We start from the raw sequence: 12,029 nt of genomic DNA on the forward strand, positions 1-12,029 counted from the left end.
TGACTTGAGGCTGTCTCATCTCTCCAGATCTGTTTTAGGTTATCAGGTCTCACATCAGCTCTGATTGGCTTTGAACCGAGGGGTTTGTTTTTCACCACACCCTGTAGTAAATCTTATTGCAGGCATTTCTGTGTGGATCAGCCCGGGGAGCACTAACGGGACAGAGCAGGGGTTCATCTTCAATTTTTACTTTTAAAAAGGATTTTAAAAAGACTTTTATCTGCTCCAAAATATCAAGAATTCACAGATATTTGTTAACGTCTTTGTTTTAAAACTTTTTCCAGACTTATTAATAAAGTTATTTTTTCGCACAGTAAGTTTTTTAAATTCCTGCAGGAAGACAAAGAAAGAATCCCAAACCTCCCCGAGGTCAAAACACGGATTGATTTTCTCTCTTGGAGCGCGTAACAACGCACGGCGGCTCGCCATGGCGCACATGTGCAGGCAGATCACCGGGAGCGCGGCGAGCTGCGTGGGTTGGGTCGGGGTCATCGTGGCCACCGCCACCAACGACTGGGTCCGGACCTGCGACTACACGGTGGCTACCTGCGTGCGCATGGACGAGCTGGGCTCGCGGGGCCTCTGGGCGGAGTGCGTCATCTCCCCGGCGCTGTACCACTGCGTGGGTCTCAACCAGATCCTCACCCTGCCCGGTGAGAGAGGAGGACAGATGGATGGCTGGGGAAACATCATTTCATTTCAGTTATTAATCATGAATATTAACCAACCGACGGACAATGTGTGTGAGAGAGAAACAGGAGTGGTTGGAGCTGAAGGATGCGCTGATCATTCAATTCATTGCTTGGCTAAATTGTTCATTTTGTTAAAAACAAGTGTTGCACGAGTTTCCTTAGTTAATATTTTGGACACAGACGTTTCTAACTTGTTTTAATCAACTTTGAGCTTTTATTTTCTGATTTTGCACCTTCTTTCATTCCACAATATGTGCAAGTGTGTTTTTATGAACAAAAACAGTTTAAAACTTATTTTAAATTGTATAATAGCTTTTTATGAGGTATTTTCTGAAAAAGGAAATTCCTGTCTTGTCTTTGGTGCCAACGCATGTGCACACATTCCTACCTCCGAGCCCTGCCAGAGGTGAGCTGTGTTGAATTAAACCAAGCAGATGCTCTCTTTCTCTCTCAGCCTACGTCCAGACGTCTCGTGCTCTGATGATCTGCGCATGTCTGCTGGGTCTCCCCGCCATGCTGCTGGTCCTCATGTCCATGCCCTGCGTCCGGATGCAGAACGACACCTCGGCCATCAAGCAGCGTCGCGCCCGCGTGGGAGGCGTCCTCTTCCTCATCATGGGTGTGCAGGCCTCCTAACACACACACACACACATACACACACACACACACACACACACACAGTTAAGTTTGGTTTCAAAGGACAGTAGTTTGGTTTTAATGACAGTAGTTTGGTTTTAAAGGACAGTAGTTTGGTTTTAATGACAGTAGTTTGGTTTTAGAGGACAGTAGTTTGGTTTTAATGGACAGTAGTTTGGTTTTAAAGGACAGTAGTGTGGTTTTAGAGGACAGTAGTTTGGTTTTAATGACAGTAGTTTGGTTTTAAAGGACAGTAGTTTGGTTTTAATGACAGTAGTTTGGTTTTAGAGGACAGTAGTTTGGTTTTAATGGACAGTAGTTTGGTTTTAAAGGACAGTAGTGTGGTTTTAGAGGACAGTAGTTTGGTTTTAATGGACAGTAGTTTGGTTTTAAAGGACAGTAGTGTGGTTTTAGAGGACAGTAGTGTGGTTTCAAAGGACAGTAGTTTGGTTTTAGAGGACAGTAGTGTGGTTTTAGAGGACAGTAGTTTGGTTTTAGAGGACAGTAGTTTGGTTTTAGAGGACAGTAGTGTGGTTTTAGAGGACAGTAGTTTGGTTTTAATGGACAGTAGTTTGGTTTTAGAGGACAGTAGTTTGGTTTTAGAGGACAGTAGTTTGGTTTTAGAGGACAGTAGTGTGGTTTTAGAGGACAGTAGTTTCAGGCTTTGCAGCTCTCGTGTCTTTCCGGCTGTTGCGGGAGGGAGGAGGGATGGAAGCTCGGGCTCATCCTGACCAAGTTCATGTCCTTCCTGTGGGATGAGACAGGTACTTCCTGTCCACAGCCTCACGGACAGACAGCCAGACAAACACGAGGATGAACTGAAGCCCGAATGTGTTTCACCTTTAAAGCTACTGACCCTCAGCTGTCCGTCCGTCTCTTCCAGCCGTGGGGGGCATCGTGTCGACCCTCTGGTTCCCCATCGGCGCTCACCAAGACGAGGGTCTGATGTCGTTCGGCTTCTCCCTGTACGCCGGCTGGGTCGGATCCGGTCTCTGTCTCGTGGGCGGCTTCGTGATCTTGTGTTGCCAGGGCAACGACCCGGGCACCCCGAACAGGGAGAACAGCTTCTACTACTCCAGACAGGGGGTCACGGCCACGCCGCTGGACCCCCCCGCCAACCACGCCAAGAGCGCACGCGTGTGAAGGACGGCTTCAACTCTGTCCGTGCTGCTTCTCACGTTTAGCCGACACAACTTTAAGAGCGATTTATAATAAGTGAACATGTCGGGGATTTTCCATCAACCTGTTGAATCTGGGAAACTTCCAACCAGTCTGTATCTGCCCGGAAATCAGATAACAACATTTTATTTTTAATTTTTCACTAGACATGACCTTTTTAGCATTTTTTAAACCATACATAGCGACATAATTATTAAATTTGTAAAACCAGGTTTAAAAGTCTGATTTCGTTTGGTCAACATATTAAAGTCAAAGGTTTTTACATTAAAAAAAAATTATTATTATTGTTAAAAACTTTTTTTTTAAATCTGTTTTTGCGATGTTTTTTTTTAGGAATAAAAGGTTTTATAAATCCAGCTATAAGTAATATATAAACAAATCCTTCTGTAAAAACCTTCAGAATATAGATGTGAATTAAACTGGAAAAATTTTTGTAAAATTAAAGACATTTCTCAAAAAGATTTTTTTCTTACTCTCTGCCTGAAATCTCCACATCAGTCACACTTAGACACACTAAATCTTCCAGTTTTATTCCCATATATATTCTGAAGGTTTTTACCAAGAGGTGTGTTCACATTTTATTCATAGCCTGATTTATTACACATTATATATACGCAACATTTTGGTGAATTTAGCAGAGATCTACAGATGCAAATACACAAATTGTAGTAAAATAAACACCTAAATTTGTATGTAGGGTGTTTGTTTTTTTCCTAGTTGTCTGAAAGAAGATAAGTTATAGAAGCAAAATGGTCCCACATCTCAAAATTGACAAGTATATGAAAACATTGTTTTAGTTTTTCCTTTGTTGAAATATTGTGCTTCGTCAGAGTCGCTGTTCTTGGGGTCATAAACATGCCTTGAATTTAAAAGTGTAATTCCCCTTCCTGTATAAACACCATCTTCAGCTGAACTCTGGTTTTCATGCTTTCCACAGACAGGAAGGAAAGTGTGATGGTTTTGCTGTTTTGGCTCTCGGCCCGTTTAACTGACCGCGACCTCCAGAGTAAATGAACCCGTTCCTGTCAGGAGGATCCGATCAGCTGTCTGTAGATTCAGATTCTTTACATAGTTTGAATGGAGCAAACTATTGCTTCATGTTCTTTTAATTATTTTTTTATATTTTAAAAAGCAGCAAAGTTTGTTTGTTGAACAAACTATTACACGCTCATATTTAATCTCTCACAAATATGTTGTTTTATGTACCAATAATTGTCATTTTTAACATTTTTTACTCTTTTATTAACAGCATAATCATTACATATTAACTGTCTGTATTGTAAATTTTTGTCCGCTGCTTCACATAATAAAAGTTAGTTTTTCACTAAAAGAAAAGTCTTGAGATTAATTTTTTCACTCAAAACGAGACATTTATTCCTGCGGACTAATTCTCATTCACACCCATTAACACACTTTGCTGCTGCAGAATCTGAATAATAACATTCACTCACACAGAAGAAAATCAACAAAGTGAGTAAAGACTAAAGAAAGCACGCCAACAAAAGCAAACGAAAAATAAAACCAGCCTGTGGCGTTCACTGACCTTAATCTGCAAAAGAAAATGTGAGCATGTGATGTTCACGGAGGAGCAGGAAGCAACAACCTTCATGAGGAAATATCATGATCAACATCATCACTGAGTTCAACACGTCAACGTGACCGCCGGTACGTGAACATCAGTGATGTCACCAAGGAAACCTGAAACTGGAGCAGAGAAACATCTGATTTTGGTGTCAAACTCTGTAAATCATCAACAGAGACCCTTGAAATGTTTCAGAAAGTCTCCGGCGGTGAAGCGACAAGCCGGGTGAGGTGTTCTGATGACATCACGTTTCAAGAAGGGGGTGGAGCTTCACCGTCCAAGACTTAAGAAGAAGGCATCAGGTCAGGAGACACCAGGTGGGTTTTCTTTGTGTCACCGTGAATTCGTCCCCCAGATTCAGACTGTCAACACAGAGTTCCACTGGGAACCTTCTGAGGTGTCTGAGGGGAAAACATTCACTGTGAACCACCTGAACTGTGGCGCCGTGGCAACAGGGTTCTCCAACATGACCGCTCACAGCGGAGAAGAGGAATCAGTGGAAATCACTGCATGGGCTCAGGAACACTCGGCTGTTAGCAGACGTGTTGAAGACTTTGTTCCCCCAAAAATCTGCTGTTTCTCTGCTCCAGTTTCAGGTTTCCATGGTGACGTCACTGATGTTCTCGTACCAGCGGTCACGTTATCGTGAGGAACTCAGTGATGATGTTGAACTCTGAATACTTCCTGATGAAGGTCGCTGCTTCCTGCTGCTCGGGGTGCATCGCTGCGCTGCGTTCAACGGGAACAGACTGAACTTTTAGATCGCACCTCTCACGAAAAAAAAAGTGGTTTGTTTACACTTCTGCGCACTTCAGATCTGAGTTATTAACCCTGAAGCCTCAAAGTAGGTTCATCCAACCGAAGCTACGGGACACGTAAGATCTCCAGCATGGAGTGGGACAACTTTCATAACTTCAGATGAGAAAGACCGCGGCTGCAGGCAGATGTTGCTCAAAGGTTAAAGGTTACCGTCCCGGTAGGGTTGTTTGTGTTTCCTACGAATGAAGACGGTCACCGGACTTTACTGGAGCTTCTGACCGTCGTCTCCTCCTTCTTCTATCCAGACCAAGAGATGCGTTCAACGGGGAATTCTTGTTCATGTATGACTTTGTTTGATTTTTAAAAAGCTTTAAAGTTTTATTCACTATTTTCCGTTTCGGAGGACGGAGGAACACGTCTTCAGTCCTCCTCTTCATCGTCAAACGCGTTATTGGTCTTTCCCTGGGACCTGCTGCCTCTGCCGGTGTTCTGGCCTGCCGACCCAGACTGGTATCCGTACTGGTCACCGTTGTCCTCACACGGCCGCTCTCCGTCCCGGTCCTGGTCCCGCTGTTGGTCCTGGTCCTGCTGTTGGTAGTTGTGTCCCCTCTCTTCCGGGGCAGACCAGCCCTGGTAGGGCATGTCGTCCTGCTCCTGGGGGTAAAGGTCGTCGTCCGGGGAGAAGGTGTCGTCCAGGTGGTCGTCGTAGCGACGGTAGGAGCTGGCGTGCGCCTGCTGCTGGCGGGCGTCCAGCTCCAGCGTGCTGTGCCAGACTCCGTAACAACCGTAGATCAGCAGACCTGAGGACGGACACGCCGTGAAAACTCAGAGCGGGACGGCAGGAAAAAAAACCACAGAACCACTTTATACCGGTTAAATGATCGGTCCGTGCAGTACATCATTTTACTTGACAAGAAATCTTAAAATCAGCTGGTTCCTTTGTAGAAATAAATAAACTATGAGAAGTGTTCAAAGGTTGGAAATAAGTAGAAAATGCTGGCTTTTAAATCAAAGTAACTGAACCCAGATTTATTTAATAATCGACCTTAATATTTATAGTTTCTGCTTCAGTTGAAGTGTTTTTCGATAAATTGGCATTTTGCTCGTTCTTCATCATCATCCAGCGATGAAGATCTTGTCCTGCTCCTCCTCAATCAACCAAAACAGACTCTGTGACCTGTTTGTGACCAACTCGACTACATCCGAAGCTTCTGTTAAAGTATTCATTCACTAACTAACTAACTAACTAACTAACCACGGATTAAAAGTTTCCTCCTCGTAATCAATTACTCTTTATAATATAAACATATAAAAAATATATATCCAATTTATTTTTATAAAACCGTTGTCGTGCATCGTTACTTATTGAGCTGTAAAATGAAGAACTCACCTATGAAGCACCAGATGGTGAACCTGGCCCAGGTGAGTGGAGACAGTTTCAGCATCAGGTAGCTGTTGACCAATATGGCCGCCGCAGGGACGAAGGGCACGCATGGCGCCATGTAGGGCAGGCGGCGTGTGCTCTCCGGCTGCTGTATGACCGTGATCAGAAGCTTCACCAGGGAGCCGGCCATCGCGGTGGCCACGAGGCCTGAAAACACCGCCCCGGCCCCCGAGCCCTGCTCGACGCCAAATATGACGGTGGACCAGAGGAGGAAGGACGTGAGGAAGAAGAGGAGGGTGCATCTGGTCACCATGCGGCCGGTGGCTGGGGTGGGCCGTGCCGACGCATCGGGCATTCCCAGCCGCAGCCGCAGGGTGTAGTAATGACCTCCCAGGAGCCTTTTCAGCAGGGAGGCGTGGCCCGTGTGGAAGTCAGAGCCGTCTCCTTCCCCCTCGGTCCCGCCGGCGTGGTAAGAAGACGACCCGTCGTAGTCCGAGCCTCCGATCAGGACGCGGTCATCTTTGGTCGAGACAGGTCCGTCGTCCCGGTGCTTCGGCCCGTCCCCGTCCTCCCCGGAGTTACACTGGTGCAGGTCGACGTGTTCGTCGGGCTGGTAGCGCAGTAAGAGCACGCACACGCTGACCAGAGTGTAAGCCAGCAGGGTGCCGATGGACATCATCTCGATCAGGTCCCGGAGGCTCACCAGCAGGGCGAGGACGGCCGCCAGGCTCCCCGACACCACGCACGCCACCGCCGGAGTGTGTGTGAGCGCGGACACGTGAGACAGGAACCTTCGAATGCAGACACAAAAAAACAAGTTGCTCCTTCTTAAAGCTCTTTTCCCGCCTGCGTGCATCTCCTCACCTGAACAGCAGTCCGTCCCGGGACATGGCGTAGATGACCCGGGGCATCGGGAACAGAGAGCCCAGCAGGGACACGGTGAGTCCGGCTATAGAGCCGACAGCCACGGTGTACTTCCCCCAAACGAAGCCGTGCACGGCGAACATCTCCATGAGGGGGGCGGAGCCGTCAATCAGGTTGTAGGGAACCATGAGGGTCAGGATCACGCTCACCTGTCCGAGGGGATCCCAACATTCAGAAAGCTTAAATATGAGAATATTCAGAGGAGGCCTTCGAAGGTGTCCGAGGTGTCTGTTCAGGGAGGAGATTTCGTTCTTGTACTGACCGACACGTAGGCGGTGAGGCAGGTGACCAGCGAGGCGGTGATGGCGTAAGGGATGGAGGTGTTGGGGTTCTTCGCCTCCTCTCCCGTCGTTGCGATGATGTCGAAGCCGATGAAGGCGTAGAAACAGGTCGCTGCACCTTTCATCACCTGAACAGGAACAACAAGTCTTACGGTATATTTTTTTTAATCGTGATTTTTGTTTGGTTGTTTCTCAGCAGGATTACGGAAAAACTACCGACCCGGTTATTATGAAAATTGGTGGAAGAGTGCGACACGGGCCAAGACAGAAGCTACAATATTTTGGAGTGGATCTGAATCCCGGGGCCGATTCTTTTCCTCTTTCATTAATATTGCGAAATAGAACATTTGGGCTTACTATATGCCACACATCCTAAAACCCAGGGGATGACAGTGAAGTTCAAAGGCGTCATCTGTGGTCGTCAGCTTGCTTTAGGTAACGAGCGAATGAATGAGACCGCAGATACAAGTGGGTGAAATGAGTTTCCTTTGCAGAGCTGAGCCTCAGAGATCGTTCAGGAGTCGAACTGCTGCTCCTTCGCTTTGAAAGGAGCCAGTTGAGGTTGAAGCGTCTGATCAGGATCCTCCTGGACGGCCTCCATTGGAGGTCATACATCTCATCTGGTCTGGGAACACTTCAGGATCCCTCAAGAAAAGTTGAAAAATGTTGCTGGCTACAGGGACGTCACCACAACCCAACTCCAGATAAGAGAGTTAAATGGAAAATCATGAACCTAAAATCAACTCTTTCTCACGTCGAAATCGGAGTTGTTCAGAGTAAAGCTGTTGGCGGAGGTCTTAACGACAGCGTTTCAGTATCTCACCCCCGACCAGCCGTACGGCAGGAACTCGCCGCCCTCCCAGTTGCTGGCGGAGAGGAAGAAGAGTCCAGCGATGATCATGAAGATCCAGACCACCAGGTTGACCACGTTCAGGATGTTGTTGAAGCCCACCGAGTTACGCACACCGAGAGCGATGACGACTGTGACCAGCAGGGCGATGAAGAGGGCCAGCAGGTCGGGGTACGTGTCCTCGCCCTTTCCTGAGACAAAAACAATACGATGCAAAGAAGAGACCAGACGAACAGATATATGACGACACGCAAACGTCACGGAGCGTGACACTTTGGCCGACACTGACCGAGTCCTCTGAGCGTGCCCAGGTGCGTTATCATGTAGTTACTGATGCTGTGATTGGCCAGCGAGTCGAACATGCTGCTGAGAGCCGACGCCCCCGCCGCCGTGCCGATCAGGTACTCCAGGATCAAGTTCCAGCCGATGAAAAACGCCACGAACTCCCCGACCGTCACGTAGCTGTAGGTGTAGGCCGAGCCGGTCGTTTTAGGGACGCGGACGCCAAACTCTGCGTAACACACACCTTCGAGGAGAACACACACACATGTACACGTGAAGGCGTGTACGGGCAAACTTCTTGACTTGGATGAGCCTCGAACGACTTTTAAGAGCCAGTAAAAGGTTTCCTAACAACCTGGAAGCCCAAAAGTTGAAGTAACTTTAAAACATCAGCAATGACAAAACCATTAGTTCGGTCATCTCTCGTCCTCTCACCCGACAATATGGACGCCAACGCTGCAATGATGAAGGACAGGATGACCCCCGGCCCCGCCATCGCCTTGGCAACCAGCCCGGCGACCACATACATCCCCGTGCCGACGCAGCTGCCCACCCCGAGCGACACCAGGTCCACGGTGGTCAGCACCTTGGCCAGCCCGACCGCAGAGCCCTCCGCCAGCTCGGTGAGGTCGTCCGAGCCGGGAGCCATGGAGCCCATCGGTTTGGTCCGCAGCAGGCGGGAGTACATGTTGAACCAGGCGTCGCCCGGCGCCAGCCGGCCCAGCCACGCCGCCATCTCTCCACGCCCACCTGCTCGTTGCCTGCCGATGTCGATGTGTTACTCGCTCCGTCTACCTTTCTGCCGTCATTCCTTCACCTTCATCCCGAGACTCCTCGAACCTACCGTCTCGGGTTTTTCTCACCAAACAAAACTCCAAACGGAAAGCGGAGACGCTGTGAAAAGACGAGGAAGACATGTTGGGATTGTGAGGAGGAGGAACGTACGTTTGGGAGAGCAGCTGCGTCGTTTGTGCTCATTTTGAGTCTTTGAAGAGATTTCCAGTCTTTTTGTGATCATATATCTTTCTGGGGTCATTTTTCCAGGAGGTGGTTTCTTGTCTCTTTGGTCGTTTTGTGTCTCTTTGCTGTTGTTTTAAGTCTTTGAGGCTGTTTTCTGTCTCTTTCTGGTCGTTTTAAGTCCCTTTGTTGCTGTTCTGAGTATTTGAAGTTGTCTTGAGTCTCTGTGCTGATGTTGCTTTTTGTCTGTGGGTGTCTCTTCTGGTTTTATCTCTTTGTGGTCAAGTTTTCCAACAAGAAATGTTAACAGTCACCTCCAACTTTCTGAGCCTTGGTGGGTCCGCTCGGTGATCCTTCTGTGCTGAAGATGAGAGGCAGCAGGTGAAGATGAGATACCGTCAGCTGTTCTCCTCACCCACTAGAGCGAGACTCCCTCTCTGAAACATTAATGAGGACCAAGGATCAACTTTCACAACGGAAAGGTTCGACTGTTGACGCCAAAACTGACCCAACTTCTACACATTTAAAACTTCGGCTTCAGACTCGAACTGACGAGTTCGATAAACACCTGAACTGAAGTCAACCAACATCAGCAGGTTGGATTGAGGAGAGCGAACAGAGCTGACAGAACAAACAGATGAAAACACCAAACATGCAGTGTAAAGACGCACACCTGAGCACGCAGGTAACACTCACCGGCTGCGTTTCCCCTCCTGAGGCAGAGCGGGGGGCATTTGTTCGAGTCCCCGTCCTCGGCAGAGCTGCAGGAAATGTTGACGAGAGGAGACGGCGGCGTTGAATCATTCAGACCCGACCACGAGACCAGGACCATGAAATATTCAGCACCTGAGAGCGAGCAGGGGCGTGTCCACAAAACTGTCTTCTTTCATTCAGAGGGACGACGGGGCAGCTGCTGTGAAAGTGTGTGTGTGTGTGTGTGTGTGTGTGTGTGTGTGTGTGTGTGTGTGTGTGTGTGTGTGTGCAGAGCTGGGAACTGACCAGGTGTGTGTGTGTAAAAATATCTCTGTCTTCAAAAGCTGCAGGAGATTTATCTGAGTTTTTAGGCTGAAGTAAACCTCATTGTCCACCGGATTGATTTAGTTTATTAGAAAGAAAATATGTCATTAGTTTGACAAACAAAAACAAAAACTCAACATCCCACTTACGAGCTTTTTACCAGAACTTTTGACTGCATCGTTGTCTTCTTCTGTTGGAGTGTTGAGGCAAAGATTAATGTTAGAGACCACTTGATCGACAGTGAAACAACCAATCACAGCAGCCGACGCTTCACAACCAATGACGGGACTGTAGAGTTTGGAGAGCACGTCCCCCCGGCTGATCCGATCTAGCACCAACTGAGTGTCGTAGTGACGAATGGATCAGCAGAACGGGCCAAGGAGGCCCCGCTCCAGAGGCCTCCAGAGGCCCCGCTCCAGAGGCCCCGCTCCAGAGGCCTCCAGAGGCCTCCAGAGGCCCCGCTCCAGAGGCCTCCAGAGGCCCCGCTCCAGAGGCCTCCAGAGGCCTCCAGAGGCCCTGCTCCAGAGGCCCCGCTCCAGAGGCCCCGCTCCAGAGGCCCAGATGCTGCGAGTTGTATAAAGTGGTTGTTAAACTTTGGTGAGGCAAGAGAAGGACAAAGAGACACACAGCAACTACAAAGACACAAAACGACTTGAAAGATGCAAAATGACTGCAAAGAGATGTAAAACTAATAAAACGGATGCAAAACTACAAAGAGAAGCAAAAAAGACTAAATAAACTAAATCCAAACAAAACTTTGTGTCTCTTTCAGGCCGAGCCGAGCCGAGCCGAGCCGGGCCGGGCCGGGCCGGGCCGGCCGGTATCTGCATGCACGGGATGATGCACCAGTCGTTGTAATCTGGAGGTAATCTGATGCACAGCGTCGGATTACAGACGCGGTTACATGACGGTCTGAAAGTTTGGAGAAACTCAGCCGGACCTCTTCACACCTTCAGGACCGATGACGACGCTGTGGACGTCCCGGCTGCAGAAGCTTGTTTTGATGCGTGGAGTTTATTCCAGTCGCCTGCAGGAGTTCAGGACGCTGCAAACAGTCTCGTTAGATTTTGGGAACAAACAATGAACCAGAGTTGATTATTCTGCTACTTCAGTTTTTAACCAACAAAACTCCTTCAATGAAACTTCATCCACCTTCCTCTTTCCCCTCCTTGTTTCTTTGACAATCTGAGACTTCTGCGTGTAATAAAAACTCAGTAAACTGCCTGAATCCTCGTATGAAGACAGCGAGACATCTCCGGTGGAAGGTGGACGCATTCCTGAGGCGACGTGCTTCATACGCACCAGATGACGGAGAGAAGCAAAACATCCTTCTCTGTTCCAGGGAATCAAGGATTTCTTTTCTTTTATCTTTTTTTTTTGCGGGTGGTGATGTCGCCTTCATCCTGCCAGCACAAACCTAATAAACAATAAATCTAATTCTACAATAGAAACAGGAACACCCACACATCACCTATTATCTGTTCTC

At 48.1% G+C, this 12,029-nt stretch overlaps 2 protein-coding genes across 2 annotated transcripts; one reads left to right on the plus strand and one right to left on the minus strand.

Annotated features, from left to right (window-relative positions):
- The first annotated feature begins 427 nt into the window (after window positions 1–427).
- On the plus strand, window positions 428–2,736 carry cldn11b (claudin 11b). Its single transcript, XM_069142172.1, has 3 exons — window positions 428–653; window positions 1,147–1,311; window positions 2,212–2,736. Exons 1-3 carry the CDS (start codon window positions 428–430, stop codon window positions 2,469–2,471), a joined length of 651 nt encoding a protein of 216 aa, XP_068998273.1. The 3' UTR covers window positions 2,472–2,736.
- Window positions 2,737–4,186: 1,450 nt separating this feature from the next.
- On the minus strand, window positions 4,187–10,778 carry slc7a14b (solute carrier family 7 member 14b). The gene is made up of 10 exons (XM_069142153.1): window positions 10,693–10,778; window positions 10,223–10,287; window positions 9,841–9,963; window positions 9,005–9,463; window positions 8,577–8,813; window positions 8,261–8,478; window positions 7,419–7,565; window positions 7,097–7,305; window positions 6,239–7,023; window positions 4,187–5,648 (listed from the first exon to the last, which is right to left on the minus strand). The coding sequence occupies exons 4-10, from the start codon at window positions 9,303–9,305 to the stop codon at window positions 5,269–5,271; spliced, it is 2,277 nt and encodes a 758-aa protein (XP_068998254.1). The 5' UTR covers window positions 9,306–9,463; window positions 9,841–9,963; window positions 10,223–10,287; window positions 10,693–10,778; the 3' UTR covers window positions 4,187–5,268.
- Window positions 10,779–12,029: the final 1,251 nt, after the last annotated feature.

The sequence above is a fragment of the Embiotoca jacksoni genome, unplaced genomic scaffold (genome assembly GCF_022577435.1).
Source record: "Embiotoca jacksoni isolate LCO1_2020_lvr unplaced genomic scaffold, fEmbJac1.0.p SCAF_98, whole genome shotgun sequence".
NCBI lineage: Eukaryota > Metazoa > Chordata > Actinopteri > Embiotocidae > Embiotoca > Embiotoca jacksoni.

Excerpts from the sequence above, each read along its gene's own strand:
- cldn11b (XM_069142172.1), top strand. The coding sequence starts at position 428 with ATGGCGCACATGTGCAGGCAGATCACCGGGAGCGCGGCGAGCTGCGTG. Across the intron at positions 654-1,146 it reads CCAGATCCTCACCCTGCCCG|CCTACGTCCAGACGTCTCGT; the intron begins GTGAGAGAGGAG and ends TTTCTCTCTCAG. Across the intron at positions 1,312-2,211 it reads CGTCCTCTTCCTCATCATGG|CCGTGGGGGGCATCGTGTCG; the intron begins GTGTGCAGGCCT and ends CGTCTCTTCCAG.
- slc7a14b (XM_069142153.1), bottom strand. The coding sequence starts at position 9,305 with ATGGCGGCGTGGCTGGGCCGGCTGGCGCCGGGCGACGCCTGGTTCAAC. Across the intron at positions 8,814-9,004 it reads GTTGGCGTCCATATTGTCGG|GTGTGTGTTACGCAGAGTTT; the intron begins GTGAGAGGACGA and ends TTCTCCTCGAAG. Across the intron at positions 7,566-8,260 it reads TGCCGTACGGCTGGTCGGGG|GTGATGAAAGGTGCAGCGAC; the intron begins GTGAGATACTGA and ends GTTCCTGTTCAG.